This window comes from Talaromyces rugulosus, chromosome III (assembly GCF_013368755.1).
Source record: "Talaromyces rugulosus chromosome III, complete sequence".
In the NCBI taxonomy this organism is placed as follows: domain Eukaryota; kingdom Fungi; phylum Ascomycota; class Eurotiomycetes; order Eurotiales; family Trichocomaceae; genus Talaromyces; species Talaromyces rugulosus.
The window spans coordinates 2,214,835-2,228,982 of NC_049563.1; the positions used below are offsets into that span (position 1 = coordinate 2,214,835).

The 14,148-nt window shown below is 49.7% G+C and overlaps 7 protein-coding genes across 7 annotated transcripts; 2 read left to right on the forward strand and 5 right to left on the reverse strand.

Annotated features, from left to right (window-relative positions):
- Positions 1 to 200: 200 nt before the first annotated feature.
- On the reverse strand, positions 201 to 2,303 carry TRUGW13939_05633 (uncharacterized protein; the record flags this gene model as incomplete). Its single annotated transcript, XM_035488794.1, has 1 exon — positions 201 to 2,303. One exon carries the CDS (start codon positions 2,301 to 2,303, stop codon positions 201 to 203), a length of 2,103 nt encoding a protein of 700 aa, XP_035344687.1.
- Positions 2,304 to 2,656: 353 nt separating this feature from the next.
- Positions 2,657 to 3,343, forward strand: TRUGW13939_05634 (uncharacterized protein; the record flags this gene model as incomplete). The annotated part of the gene is made up of 2 exons (XM_035488795.1): positions 2,657 to 2,771; positions 2,859 to 3,343. 2 exons carry the CDS (start codon positions 2,657 to 2,659, stop codon positions 3,341 to 3,343), a joined length of 600 nt encoding a protein of 199 aa, XP_035344688.1.
- A 198-nt stretch (positions 3,344 to 3,541) lies between these two features.
- On the reverse strand, positions 3,542 to 4,807 carry TRUGW13939_05635 (uncharacterized protein; the record flags this gene model as incomplete). Its single annotated transcript, XM_035488796.1, has 1 exon — positions 3,542 to 4,807. The coding sequence occupies one exon, from the start codon at positions 4,805 to 4,807 to the stop codon at positions 3,542 to 3,544; it is 1,266 nt and encodes a 421-aa protein (XP_035344689.1).
- Positions 4,808 to 5,294: 487 nt separating this feature from the next.
- On the reverse strand, positions 5,295 to 6,362 carry TRUGW13939_05636 (uncharacterized protein; the record flags this gene model as incomplete). Its single annotated transcript, XM_035488797.1, has 2 exons — positions 5,295 to 6,242; positions 6,300 to 6,362. 2 exons carry the CDS (start codon positions 6,360 to 6,362, stop codon positions 5,295 to 5,297), a joined length of 1,011 nt encoding a protein of 336 aa, XP_035344690.1.
- Positions 6,363 to 7,118: 756 nt separating this feature from the next.
- Positions 7,119 to 9,943, reverse strand: TRUGW13939_05637 (uncharacterized protein; the record flags this gene model as incomplete). The annotated part of the gene is made up of 4 exons (XM_035488798.1): positions 7,119 to 7,921; positions 7,981 to 9,373; positions 9,438 to 9,766; positions 9,928 to 9,943. 4 exons carry the CDS (start codon positions 9,941 to 9,943, stop codon positions 7,119 to 7,121), a joined length of 2,541 nt encoding a protein of 846 aa, XP_035344691.1.
- A 1,082-nt stretch (positions 9,944 to 11,025) lies between these two features.
- On the reverse strand, positions 11,026 to 11,554 carry TRUGW13939_05638 (uncharacterized protein; the record flags this gene model as incomplete). The annotated part of the gene is made up of 2 exons (XM_035488799.1): positions 11,026 to 11,358; positions 11,426 to 11,554. The coding sequence occupies 2 exons, from the start codon at positions 11,552 to 11,554 to the stop codon at positions 11,026 to 11,028; spliced, it is 462 nt and encodes a 153-aa protein (XP_035344692.1).
- A 477-nt stretch (positions 11,555 to 12,031) lies between these two features.
- TRUGW13939_05639 (uncharacterized protein) lies at positions 12,032 to 13,674 on the forward strand (the record flags this gene model as incomplete). The annotated part of the gene is made up of 6 exons (XM_035488800.1): positions 12,032 to 12,215; positions 12,269 to 12,305; positions 12,375 to 12,590; positions 12,669 to 13,093; positions 13,149 to 13,525; positions 13,576 to 13,674. Coding segments are annotated over 6 exons (1,338 nt in total), but the record flags the coding sequence as incomplete, so codon positions are not given.
- Between the last annotated feature and the right edge of the window lie 474 nt (positions 13,675 to 14,148).

Genomic DNA, 14,148 nt, shown 5'->3' on the forward strand with positions numbered 1-14,148 from the left:
ATGTGAATGAACATAGAAAAAAAAGAGATGACTAGAATATTTGATTGAGGTTTATTTTATTTACTCAATAATTAAGCTTGGGGTTACGTGTTTCTTCATAATGACAATTGAATTGAATAAATTTAAAAATTAAAATCCAAGAATATTGAAGTATGCGTCTATCCCAAATCTGTCTCTAAATTTGTTATAATACAATGGTATCACGAAGCTGAGGCAGACTCTCTGCGGTCTTCGCCGTGTGAGGCCTGCAAAGGATCCGACGGACAGAGCCTTTGGATGCGTGCTTGTACCAGTTTCAGCTCCCTCAGAAGATCGCTCATTTCCTCTTGTGGTTCAGGAGTACCGGATGACCCGTTTTGCCTTTGGCGTTGTGTTTTTTGTGGTGTTTCATTACGTTTATTAAACTTGACCTTTGAATAAGATTCATTCAAGTCTCGTGGAGGTATGGCACGGTATGTCTCGCGTATGTGCAGAATCTTCGGCAGTGTCATGGAAGCAAATGCAGCGCATTTTTCAGGAAGAGGCTGTTCCTGGTCTCTGAGTTTGTAATGTTCCTGTGCCGTCCGCCATTTCTGAAAAGTGGAAGATAAAAATCGGCCTTTCCGGTAACCGACATTACAGTCGATGCCACTTCGTAACGCAGCATGAATCAATGTAACGGCAAGATCCTCTTGGTTACAATTATTGCAGAAGTCGATCATGTACAATATGAGCCTCGTAACACGCCTTTCTTCGAGGGATGTGGATGCGGTCAAAAATTGCAGGGCTGTTAGGATGGTTGATAATCCATTCTGTAAATCCCTTCGAGTAGAGTAAAATCGCAAGTATGCAGAAAGAGTATCGAAATTATCCATGAAACCTTGTGAACGAGCAACCTGGAGATAAGCTGCGGCTTTTTCAGGTTGGTCGAATCGAAGGCTTGCCGTGACCAGACTCGTGATCATAACGGGGTTGTAACTGTTCAAAGGGGGTACTGTGATCCTAATGCCATTGATGGTCATTTCGCTCCACAGAGTTCGCAGGTTCGGGGTATAACCGCCTTGACCACGGAGCATTTGGAGATATTGGTCAAAATCCTTTAGGTTCTTAGTCTTGCGAAAATGAGCAAGAGTGGTAATGATCAATGGCGTGCTGATATGAAACATATTCGGAATTAAGCAGTGTAACAGCGTATCCACTAGATCATTTTGGTGCGTTTTGCTGAAAGCGAAGATGAGTGCGGTAAAGATTGAAGTTCGATCAGGCTCGCTGCAAGACAGGAAATTATCGGCCACGGCGAAGAGGAGTTCCTGAATGTGCATTTTCCCCTGCAGGTACTGCTCAATATCACGGTTCATCCGTATATCGTGTTTTTCACGAAGCTCTCGACGTTGCTCATCAAACTCTTCGATCCCTATGTTCTGCATCAAGTCATCGTAGTCGGCTGCCCTGTGATATTTTAATGAATAAAGCCGACGACGTATCGCTCGAAGTCGAATAAGCATGACATTAGGAGGCTGTTCCATCGATTCGTCCAGATTATAGTTAACCGGCTCACCCCCATAATCATGAATAACGCTGGACCGGAGTATTAGTCGATACACGAGTTGCTGCAGTGCGAGTTTTTGGATGGCCTTGGTCCGGACAATGCTCTCCTGCTCCCAGGTAAAGTCCGGTTCTGGTCGTTTTATTGGAAGGTCTTCCGAATATTTTAGGTCACCGCCCTCGTTGTCGTCATCCCCGAGTTCTTCTTCCAAGTGCTCGCCCAGAGCTTCTTGGACGTCGCTAGCTTCGGCTGCTGCATGAGATACATCCGTGGATATGATATCATCATTTGTAAGACCGGTATTCGTAGATATAAAGCGTTGTGCGAGGTTTCCCTGAGTGTGGCCGGCACGAGGTCCCAGGAGTCGTGGATGTGGTCGCCCGTGGAAGGAATTGGCCGACGTAACTGGCACGGAGCGAGAAAAGGTATCGTATAACCGAGATCGTAACGTGTGTGACGGTTTTCTAGCCGACAGGACCTCTAATATGCGACGTTCTTCGTCAATAAGCTCGTCAACCTCCTCCTTGACGGCTGCGATTTTGTCGGTCCATTCATCAAGACGTTTCCGCTTGGCTTTGGCGTCTGCAATCGCTGCTCCAGCGAAGATGCTCGAGTATAAAGCCGTGACGGCATTTCCAACGCGTAATCCTCGCCCCTTTGCTGTCGTTGCTGCCGGGCGCGAGGCGATTTCGCTGGCAGTAGTCCGTAGGCAAGCGACGCATTTGCAGCTGGCAGACGCAGACGGCAAGCGTGCGGTTCGGGACCAGAGACCTTGCATTATACCGTCATCGTCCCCTCCCCGCGTAGAATAATATCGAATCGGCTAAATATGTGGACAAGGCACGGATTGGAGAAACATACCAGGCCCGAGTCGAATCAATTGGGCGTGCAATGGTTGTGTTTTGGGTGTTTTGACGTTGACAAAATTTGGCGATGACTTTCCGGGACCGGCTTGCCGCGTTCGGGGCCGCGGTGCATACAGTGCAAACAGGGCTCTCTTTGAGATCGGAGTGCAAGGCAAGAGACAACTTCTCCATGTCTGCCACTGCACTTATTTGTTCATAACACATTTCTGCTCTACTTGTCTGTCTTTGGTATATTTTTGTGGTATCTCAATACATAGCAACCAAAATGCGCGGCATCGTCACAGCGCTGCTGGCATTGGCTACCGTCGCTTATAGCCACGGTAACCATGATCAAGAAGATACCAGCGTGGAAACCGACTGGGCTACAAGACACATGAAAGGTATGTTGGGCGTTTATTCTACCCTTGTCACGATTTATATATTCTGGTCCTGCACATGTAAGAAACATGCTAATGGCAATGCCTTAGAGGAACACCACGTTAACAACTTCGACCCGGCCTCATTCTTCACTCTTCACGACTACGACAACTCTGGAGACTGGTCGCCTGACGAGATCCGCAAAACGTACGGCCTGCAAGATCCGTCCAACTCACACGTCACCGAAAGCCAAAAGGAAGCCCTGGTTCGCGACGTGCTGAGCCAATTCGACCCTGCCGGAACCGGTTCAGTATCGCGCGACGAATGGATGCGTCAGAGTCAAGCAGGAAAACGGCTACCTGACTTTGGGTACGGTCCTGGACACCACGGCGATATCGAGTACGAGTACGAAATTCACCATTTCGAAAAATACCACAGCGAGGATTCTACGGAGGAAGAGTTGAACCACCCGGAGGACATTGAGCATTTCAAGCTCCACGACGAGATGGATTTGGCCCAGGAAAGACTGGAGAAACTGGAGAGTATGCAGATTGTCGAGGCCAACATTCCTCAGAAGTTCTTTCGCAGCAGGTAAATGAACGTTGACGAAGTCGTTTTGTTTTTGTTACGAATGTAAATAGGAGATTGTGCTTTGGACATGTATATTGATGAATATCACAACTGATGGTAAAGATATATTCCTTTTTTTGCATCTGTGTAGGCGATATAGAACCTCGCGGCGGCCCCAACATTCAAATGTTGAAGGCAGGTATTGCCTGGTCCTGTCGCGAATCTATGGATCGACATGTACATGTATATCATAAACGCAATGCATGACACCCGGTGCATATGTCTTGACCTTCTCGATATGATCACAAGTAATGTCCAGGACTTGTCCGCTCAGAGAAGAGCCCAGCCTTTTATATTCGGCAACGATATCTTCCTTTTTCACGTCAATCTCGGTAATGTCCACATTCTCGTGTACATGAGTCCATCCGCCGTATTCCCGATCTAGCAGCTTCAACGAACTGTCCCACGTAGGCTGAGAAGAAGGCAATAGTCCCAGATTCACATGCCGAACAGGAGCCCAAGGATGATGTTCTCTTTGCAACAAGGGCTGTATATTCGCCATAATTTCTGCTGCAAGTCTGTTATCCCCATGAAACAAAACAATCCTATCATCATCCGTGAGCTCATCCACGATAGCTTCATAGGTCACATCTCGGAGAGCTCCAACTTCATCCAGTGGGATGACCTTGCAACCCCAACCATTCTTCAGACAGCCTCGCCGTAGTCCCTCAACGGACCATCCATTTAGCTCCCATCCCCATACCCTCTTGACTCCTCGTTTGAGGTATGAAAACGAAAAATACCCAATTCCAGCATACAAATCGACGACGCTAATCTCCCCAACGTCTTGTCCACCCAGTGAAGACGCATCTAACCCATCAAATCGATTCCCAAGTCCCAATACGCGAGCCTTTTCGGTGACATTGCCGCGCGAGAACATTGTATACAGAGGTGCCCAGCACTGAACGATCCCTCCATTTTGCACTGTCTGCACCCAAAAGGCTTCTGTGAAATCATTACTATCTGGTTCTTTGGCAGGCGCAAGAATGGGCCCGAAATCGCCGTATAGCGGAACAAGCCCAACAGGACTGCGCATCCGATTTTCAATGCCCGTGTTGGAATTCGTCAACTCAATAGGCGCATTCAGGGCAACATGCGTGATGCCCAGGGGTCGGAAAGATGATGCCATCGATTCGTACAACCTTTGACGCTCAGTGTCATCCAGTGATGCATAGAGCTGCGCCCAGGCGGGCGGGGAAGTGAATACGCTGGCTGGCAGCAGTAAAAGAGGTTTGTAGATTGTGTATCTTTTCGGAAGAGCAGCTATTACTGCTGTGTCGGGGACTGGGTGGTGTGAGGTTCCTTCTGCATGGCTGCGTAGAAAGCGGCTGATTCCGTCTATCAACGGATTTGATGTTTCTTTCAGTGGGCGTTTTTTGCTTCGCTCGCTTGAGCGTTTGCCATTATGCTTTGCGTCTAGGGGTTCCATCGGAATTGTCTGTAATTGCTTGATTTCAGAGCATAGGAATAGCTTGTCGTTAGGGTTGTGTCTTCACAGATGGACCCCGCATGTCGCATGGTTTTTGGGTGAAAAAGCAAGTATAAACCCAATCAATAACAGGCTAGTCAGGACACGGTACTATATCCATCAAAGTTGTTGAGCATGGTTTAATGTTGAGCGCAAGGGAGGTGTAAAGTTTGGAACTTGAAGGCGAAAAATCATTTTGTCTCGGACGTGGGGTTGGTTCATGTTCCCTGATTGGGAAACATTGAACTTGGGATCCAGACTCCAACATTATTGAACATTGAAGAATTGAATATTCACTCAAATGTTCAATGTTTTTGATTACTGAAAAGAGATATTCCTCTTATTATTCACAAATTGTATATCCTTGGGGTCAGCCGGTAGCGCTGTGATTTAAGTCTTACAAATACAACTCTTTATACATATTCAGAATAAAAAAGACATGGTCCGTCTATAGATCTGGCTCACGCTTTTTATAACCACCCTCGAGCGTGTTAAACGCCCATTGATAGCTTCCTAAAAAGATGGCACCACCAAGAGCAATGGCAGTCGTTCGCGGCCCAATGCCTCGCCAGAAAACACTGGGACCTTCTTCTTTCATGATGCGCCGCACCACGTCTGACACGCGAACACTGCTGTTACCATTGCCCTCTTCACGCCTGGCCAGCATGACTCTAGTCTTGATCACATCCAGCGGTGTCGTCAGCCCAGCCGAGATACCTCCTGCAATACTACCAAAAAAGGCACTCGGAGCTGCTGGAATTTGGCCAGAGGGGGTTTCCTCGTCTGACTTGCCCCATCGCGCATATCTGTTTTTCATAGCTTCCCACATTGTAAACTGTATGATAGTAAAAGGGATCTCCCTCGCGATTGTGATGCCAGTCCCGCGGTACAGCTCTCGAATCATGTGGAACAGGCCTCTTTTGTTCGTCCCGCTTGCTGGATCGCCGGCATGTCTTAGGGACAGAATATCTGTCAGGGCTCGCAGCGACGAACCGCCGAAAAGACCAGCCTGCGCACGCTGCTTGATCACCTCGGTCGGGACACGCACCACACAGGCCGTGATCTCTCCCAGGGTCGACGCGGTCGAATGAGCAACAAAGGTTCTCGTCTTGGAGGCTTCCTCGGCCGAGGGTAGCAGGGATCGTTTCACGCCGTCGTACGTAATGAAGAAAAACGCAGCCGACGGAGCCGAGCCGAAGAGGACCGAAGGGAGTCCCGCGTAGATTCCTCGAATTGCTTGACGCAAGGCAGGGCCCTTGGTTTTGGACAGATTTCCATCTGTTACTGTTGCCGTTGCTGCGGATGATACGCTTTGTCGGACTTTTTGTAAACGGGTTTTGATCGTGTCGAGCGGGTAGAGACAGAGGTCAACGGTGAAGCCTGCTATAGCTCCGGCCTAGAAAAATATCAATTGTTAGCTGGAGCATATCAAACCAATTTGTCGCACACGTACATATAGCGATCTTGCCCATGGTGAGGAGACCAATGGCTCCGGAGTGTGGGTATTGTCAGCCATGCAATGGAATTGGGTTGCAGGCCAGAAGAGGAGGGGATCCGAGTCTTGAAATTGGCTACCGCGAATTCATATCTGGCCGACCTCGGAAAATAACGAACCCCTGTCGGTTACTCGCGGAATTGCCTTCTGCTCGACTCTCCGATCAGGGATTCCTGTTGGCAATGGTGCGTGGTCGCGTGTTGTTGCGGGAAAAAGAAAAAGATTTGCGGGAAGCTCCGAAGCAGATGTAATCACCAACAGCCGAACATCGGACCCTTCGGCCGGGCATTGAAACTACCTCGATACACGGAGTACTACAATTTATTTCACTACAATGCAGCGACCTGTTTTCTATGTTGTATTTTCAACTTGTACTATTCACATTCTGTACGTCCTCTCAACTAATACTATCACTAGCTACTGGTGCGCTATATGCCCAGTGTAGGCCGTCAAGTATTATTTTCTCTTCACTTGCGGATCCAATATATCCACAATATGTATGAGTCATGCAGGGTTCTGAAAACGTAGGGGAGTCCAAGGATATCAAGACGGCGGTTCCTGAAAAAGAGCATTCTAGGTGGTGATGATCTATGACCTAAAGGGGAGGAAGCAAAGAAGAAAGAGAAAATAAAGCCCATGTCAATAACGCCGTGCTAGATACAAATTAAGTAAACAAGACAACCCAGTTGAGTAGCTGCAGGAGAAATGTAATAGGTGTAGAAAAAAATGTACTTTCTTGAAGAAAAGGCGGGATGATGTCGAGAGATATGATTAACCTCACTTGCCCTTACTAGCAACGGGGGCACTGGAAGAGGGAGGTTCAAGAATGTGGGTATGATTTTTGGCTCTGATGACTTTGCCAGACTCGTCTTGTCGACAGACCAGGATGCTCTGGATCCAATCGTCGGCCATGACCTCATCAAGAGTGGCACGTTCCTTAGGATTCACCTTGAGCATGCGACCAATGATATATCTAGATTCTCTTGGTAGGATTCGCAGCAAGCGCCATGGGCCCTTGATAACTTCCTGACGCTGCCCAGTTGAAGTTGATGTACCCTGGGGTAGCGGGGGTGCTTCTTTGCTCGTTGTCTCCCGCGATTTGGGCTTCTCAGGCGCTTCGCCTGTCGGTTGTGAGGACGCCTGCGTCCGGGGTGGCTGTTCCTGGGGTTGTGGCGTTTGAGCTGGAGAAGGCTTGGAGGACTGGTAAGGGGATGGTTCATCTCGAGTGACGGGCTCAGATCGGGGGAATGGGTAGCCCTGGCTATCCTGCCGGTGGTGATGGCGATGGTGGCTAGCGTCACTAGGCTTTGTCTCCCCCGCCATGGCAGGTAGATCGGCCGTTGACTTAGCGCGTTGGTCAGCGCGTCGGGGATGCGAGTCTGGAACAGGCGTTCCAGGCGTGGGCGCAGAGACAAATAATTTGTACGAGTTATCCGTCACACGTGGTTGCTTCCAAGGAAACCGGCGGAGCGTCATGCAACAGAATATGATGGCCAAAGACCATATATCTGTGGGGCGGGGGTCATATTTTTTCTCGTCGTATACTTCTGGAGCGAGATAGGGGTCTGAGCCGACGATTCCTAGAGTATTGTTAGTAAAGATGATTTATTTACTGTTGCTAGTGCAATTTTCCCCTTACCTGAAGCCAGCACCGTATCGTTTTCAAAGGGATAACGGAAGACAACAGCACTTCCAAAATCAATCAACTTCATGATACCGTGCTCACTGACCACAACATTGTCAAGTTTCAGATCCCGATGAGCCAATCCCATTGCGTGTAAATAGGCAACACCGCTCAATATTTGCTTGAAAGAGCATGCAATTTCTTCCTTGCTCATTTTGCCCGTCATCACAATTGCAAACAAGTCAAATGGAGCATACTCCATGACCTCGTACCAATGACCCCCCTCTTGGATAATGTCCAGAGTTTCAATAATGCTTCCATGGTGTAGAGTAGAGCCGATACAAAACTCGGCTGTCACCTTCTTGGAATACTCCTTCTCGGTTTCCCATGAATGACGATCGCGGAATTGCTTGACAGCAAAAGTGACTCCATCGCTGCTACGTTTGAGCAGACGGACCGATCCTCCAGCTCCAGAACCGAGGACTCGGCCTAGTTTACCATATTTGGATTGAAGCCCGTGGTCGTCGGCAAAGGGGACACTCGTTGGAGCCATCTGGTGGGAAACATTCTTGCCGTTGGAAGATGACTTGCTAGACTTTTTGGAGACGGCAGACGGAGATTCGCCTCGCTTATGCTTGTGTCCCATGCGAAAGAAGCGTTTAAGCTCTGACATTGAGCCATGACCCTTGCCGTCCAAGCTCTCATTATGTCTGTGGCCGTGGCCGTGGTCCTTTTTGTTGCCACTGAAAAACGACGATCGCTTATCGCTTGTTGACGGTCTCCCCTCTGGAGCATTGTTGGCCACGGGAGCGTTAAGAGACGAATACGAGCCTGAGGAATGATGCGAGCGTCTCTTAGAGTCAATGCCGCTGAAGATGAACCTTTGGTCGAGCTGGGAGAGATTCCGGTTGGGAATCGGGCGTTTGTTTCGGGCGTATGGGTCGTTAGGCTCACCAATAGGTGTGATTGCCCCCGAGGTGCCTCCTGGGGGGGTGGCCCATCCGTGCTCGTGTCGTGGAGTCATGGGAGGACTCTCATCTTGCGAACTTCCATCAGCAGAAGCTCCCAGGAAAAACCGCGGTTTGCCCTGCTTCTCCTGGTCTTTGGTGGACAGAGAGCTGTCTGAATGGCCGGTAGATTGTTTGGCGGCTATTTCTGTCGAACTGGGACGTGTAGCCGGGGCGCTGGTTGGGGGTGGAGGCGGAGCTTGCTTGCCGGCATGGACGGATGAGTCGGAAATCTCAGGAGTCACGAGAGACGGATCGAGTTTGGCTGGCTTATTCTCCGTGGCTTTGCTCTCCCGCGAGTGCGTAGCAGCAGGAGTAAGCGGGGGTGATTGCATGACAGACACTTGTGGTGAGCCAGAGGGTGAAGTAGTGGTGGAAATGGTATTATCCCGGGAATTGACCTAGTCAAACATGTGTCAGCAACAGTTGGGACGAAATTGCGTCGGCTTGCAAGAGACGACGTACTCTGGACGCTGGTAGAGAAACCGGCTCAAAAGCAAAGTGACGTATTCGGGATTCTTGCAGACGAGTGTCCTGCAAGCTGATTGAGAGCGATCGCAGCTCGTCCTTGGCGTTGGGATCCAGATTATTGTTAGCGGCAGATGGGTCGCTGAGCGGCTGGGGCTCTGACGAGCGAGACTGAGCAGCAGCCTGGTCGGGCTCGATTTCCTGGTTCACAGAAGCAAAGCGCACGGCATGCGGTGGCTCGGTGGAGAGATTCAATTCCGGGGTGGTCGTCGACTGGTTAGCGACGGCAGGCAATCGAGGCTGACTCGGTTGCGAGTCTGCAGTGACTTGGCACCAGGGCGCGGGATTAGCCAACAGGAAGACAAAGGGCGTTTTTCTTTTTGGTTTTTGGATTCCTGGGGAAGAGGGGAGAGGGGCAGAGGGAAACGCAGGTGGTAGGCTTAAAGCGATGCAGTGCAACATGCAGGAAGAGGAGCGTGGCACATACCTTGAGCAGCCGTCATGTTTGCTCGGCGGGGAACGGAAACGGCGGCTTCGGGCGGTCGTTAGTGAGAGCTCTCTTCACGTGCAGCTGTCGGCGCGGAAATTATGATTATTATTATAGCGATGATTGGTGTTGATGGTAATGTCAAAGCATCGAGCAGACCAAGACGAATTGGGTATTATTGTCGGAGCGCGCGTTGCAGCAAGAAAGAATCAATCGGACTGTGGTGGCAGAGAGAGCGGGGTGAGGTGAGAGAGGCCCGTGGCGATTGGCAAATGGGCTGCTGCGCTGCTCGGAGAAAAAATAATAATTAAACACGAATGATGGAGATGAGACGCAAGGGGGGTCGGGCAGAGCGACACTCTGGTCAGGACACGGCGGCCAAGGGACTGTCAGAGTGATGGAGGGAGAGGAGATGAAAAGAGAGAGAGAGAGAAATATTCTCGTTCCCAAGAGGCAAAGAAAGAAAGGTGGGGAGCGCAGAGAGGGTCCCGCGCCAGCCCGGGTCCGGCTTTATACTACTTCCATCATGGCCGTGATGGTGATGCGCAGTCGCATTAATGCAGAGAGCAGTGCATCTGATCTCTCTATCAGCATCTGCCGAGATGCAGATTGCCGGCATCCCGGGCAATTGATCTCGACATCCCTGTTTCGGCAGCGCGTTCAAGCACACACCACATGGCGGGAAATTCGCCACTGTCCTACTACGTACTATTTTATTTTCGTGGTTGTTGGAATTAATACTGTGGTCCGGATTGTCGCGGCAAACTTGATTGGGTTCCGCCTGCATTAGTGCCATCTGTATATAGTTCTATCCACTAACTAGTAGGAGCAATACTACGCCAGTATACGCTTGATTCGGTGGATTTCTGGAACGAACAGAGCAAATTCTTGGTGTATTTGTCGTATTAAGCCTGGAACCGTGACTCGTCACGTGATTCCAGAATACTGATGAAGTCATCGAGTAAAAAAAACATTCAGATATATTGTACAGTGACGATGCAGATGTATCCCCCCAAAACGCCTGGGCAATGATCGAACAACAAGTGATATATATGGCACAGAAAAAAACAGACCCAGAAAAGGCAGAATCGTCGTCGCTCAAAGCACAACCTTCAGGCCAATCGATTTAGCCTGCGCCATCACGCTCTTGCACAGCCCTTCTAGGCTCAGTCCAGATAGCCTCAGCTCGCTGTGCTTGATTTTGGCGATTTCATATACGTGTTTCAGAGACACGGTGCCGATCAATTCGGAGCCCGGGTTCTGCGCACCGCGAATGCGGCCCTTGCGCGGCTCGATGCCGGACGCCTGAAGCAGCAGCCATGAAGTCGTGGGTGTTCGGAGATCAAACGTGAAGGATCGATCGGGGCGGATGGTGATGAAAGACGGAACCGGCGTGCCGGGCTGGATATGCGCTGTTCGGGCGTTGAATTCCTAACTATCGTCAGTGTCGTTCGATTATTTCAAGGTGGCTTGTACAGATAACAAGGAAATCTCTTACCTTGCAAAAATCCATGCTCTTGACACCTTTACTTCCCAGCGCCGGACCGACAGGCGGACTGGGGCTGGCCTGCCCAGCTCCCACGATGAGCTTGACATACAGGTCCTTGGCAAGCACTTTTCGCGACATGGCGGCAGTCGACAAGATGCGTTATGATTGAGAGCGACAGGGTCGAATTGAATGAATTGAATGTGCCAGGGGAGCTTTGGTGATGGTGTTGTTGTTGAACGGGAAGTTTTCTCGGAATCGGCGCCGAGATTTTCCGTCCGGAGAGCATGTGCACGGACCACCTGGACTGGTCGAGTCTGTCGATGGCTTCAATGTTGACGTGAAAATACATTAATTCTGCTGGAAAAAAATATACCCAGAGTTGTAGCCTATGGCTTCATGCAGAACTGCCCAATAAATCGACTCCCAGGCGTCCAAGTGCAGGCGTGTACGCCGTTTTGGGGCAAGGCAGCGGGCTTGTTCCGGACTTGGTATCTGTTTCCTTTCTGGGGAAAAACATGGAGATCTGCGCTGTCCAATTCCTGCATAGCCGTAGTTTTGAAGAGCGCCTTGCGACGACAAGTTAAAAATAAAATAAAATATTTTCTACTCTATCAGCCACCATTTCGCTGTCAACGCGAGCAGAGAGCCTCATTGGCAGTGCGCTGCTCTCTCGACGTCATCGATTCCACAATTCTATCTAGGCTGCGTTGTTTCACCTTCCGTCAACGTTCACTCCCGCAGTCACTTCACTTCACGTTCATTCATTTGTGTTTTGAAGATACACCAGAGAATACACCTGGTACGCATCTCTAATGTGCACTGTTCCCTGGCTAACCATATTTCCCCTCCTAGGGGCATATCCAGCAGTGATAACGCGAACACAACATGAGTTGGTTCAAGAAAACGCACGCTGCCCCTCTTCTACCTTCCTGCTCAATAACTAACAAACACGCTCCAGGTTGGCCAATGTTGCAGGGACACAGGAACCAATTTATGGCCCCGAAGCAATTCAGTCGGTCGCCCGCCAGGCCGAGGAGACTCCCTATACAGAGCTCAAAAAGGAGGATCTGAAATGGACAGCACCCAAATATACTGCGGTTGAAACCCAAACATTCTATGCGATGGGCGACAACGGTGGCTTGGCCATGGTGCAAGTCATCTACAGCAATGTAGCGTAAGAAGCTACTCTATTTACCTGTGGAAAAAGAAAAGAAAATTCTGTTGTTTCTGGCTAATGCATCGATTTCAAAAGTGGTCTTCACACAACATGCCAGTTCAACTCCAAAGTCTTTTCGTTTGACGATGGCGCGCCTCACATTTGGCACTCAGACGCCCTTTCCAACCACATCTTCGAGCCTGATATGTATTCACTTGGCGCGGACAAGCTTGCATTGACCCTGAACGAAGACGGCACTTCGTATTCGGTCAAGTCAGCCGTCAACGCTAACAGCCTGGTAAATCTGACATTTACTCGGCAGACACCCGGCTTGTTTGTGGGCAAAAATGGCACGTCTTACTTTGGCACCGACCCTGCCAAACCATGGGGCTCCATGCGCCATGCGTTTTGGCCTCGGTGCTCTGTCGAGGGGAGTATCACTACGAAGAATAAGACTTACGACTTTACGGGCCGGGGGTTCTTCATTCACGCTTTGCAGGGGATGAAACCACATCATGCTGGTATGTTACAAACACTCAATATAGAGCTTAATATTTTACGAACTGACAATTTTAGCGGCACGGTGGAACTTTGTCAGCTGTCAAACACCCACATACTCTTCCTTCGTAATGGAATACACCACCCCTCCATCCTACGGATCAACTGTCGTCAACGTCGGCGGCGTGGTGAAAGACGGAGAAATCCTCTATGCAGGTGTTAACAATACAGTGAAAACCCTCGAGACGAAGACCGACCCGGAGAGCAAGTGGCCAGAACCCAAGGCTGTCAAATTTACATGGGGTGGCAAAACCAACGACAAGAGCGACTTTCACGCCGAGTTAGAGACCGTGATTGAGAAGAGACTTGATCGTATAGACATCATGTCTGAGGTGCCTGGGTTTATCAAATCTTTTGTGGGCAGTGTTGCTGGAACGAAGCCATACATTTACCAGGTGTGTGTACTGCGTGTGTTTCCCATAGTCAACGTCACTAACTCGGACAGTACTCCCCCCAAAATAAGCCCACCTTCAAGATCAAAGAGGGCGAGAAGGAGACCACCGAACAGGGTACAATGTTTTCCGAGGCTACGTTTATATCCTAGACGATAGAGCTGATTCATATGAGGGTTTATGAGGCCATCACAGTTTGCTGGCCCAACCCCTATCGGCGTTGGGGTTTGGTTTGCTGCTAGGATTTACATCTAGATTAGCTATCAATTTTATGATACTACTGACTGTACATGGCAAGCATCTAAGATTCTCCACTTCTCTATCATGATGTCCCCTTTTCACGCCCTGCTACCTCGTTACCTGATTGCCCACCGCTGCACTCCAACCCCTTCTCTATCTGTCAACAAAGACAACCCACCATGTTACAGCGCCCCAGCCACCAGGTCGAGCTGGCTCAGCTTTGCCCTGTTGCCACGCCACCCTTGTGGGTCTAGGAGTCTTTCCCTTTTGAGGATATGTTTTCTACCATCAGTTGGCCCAGTCTCTTCTTCTCTCCAAGTCACCCATCTCATACTATTTTCACCACGCACTGAAACTTCGAGACCGCAATCCTCGTCCATAAAACA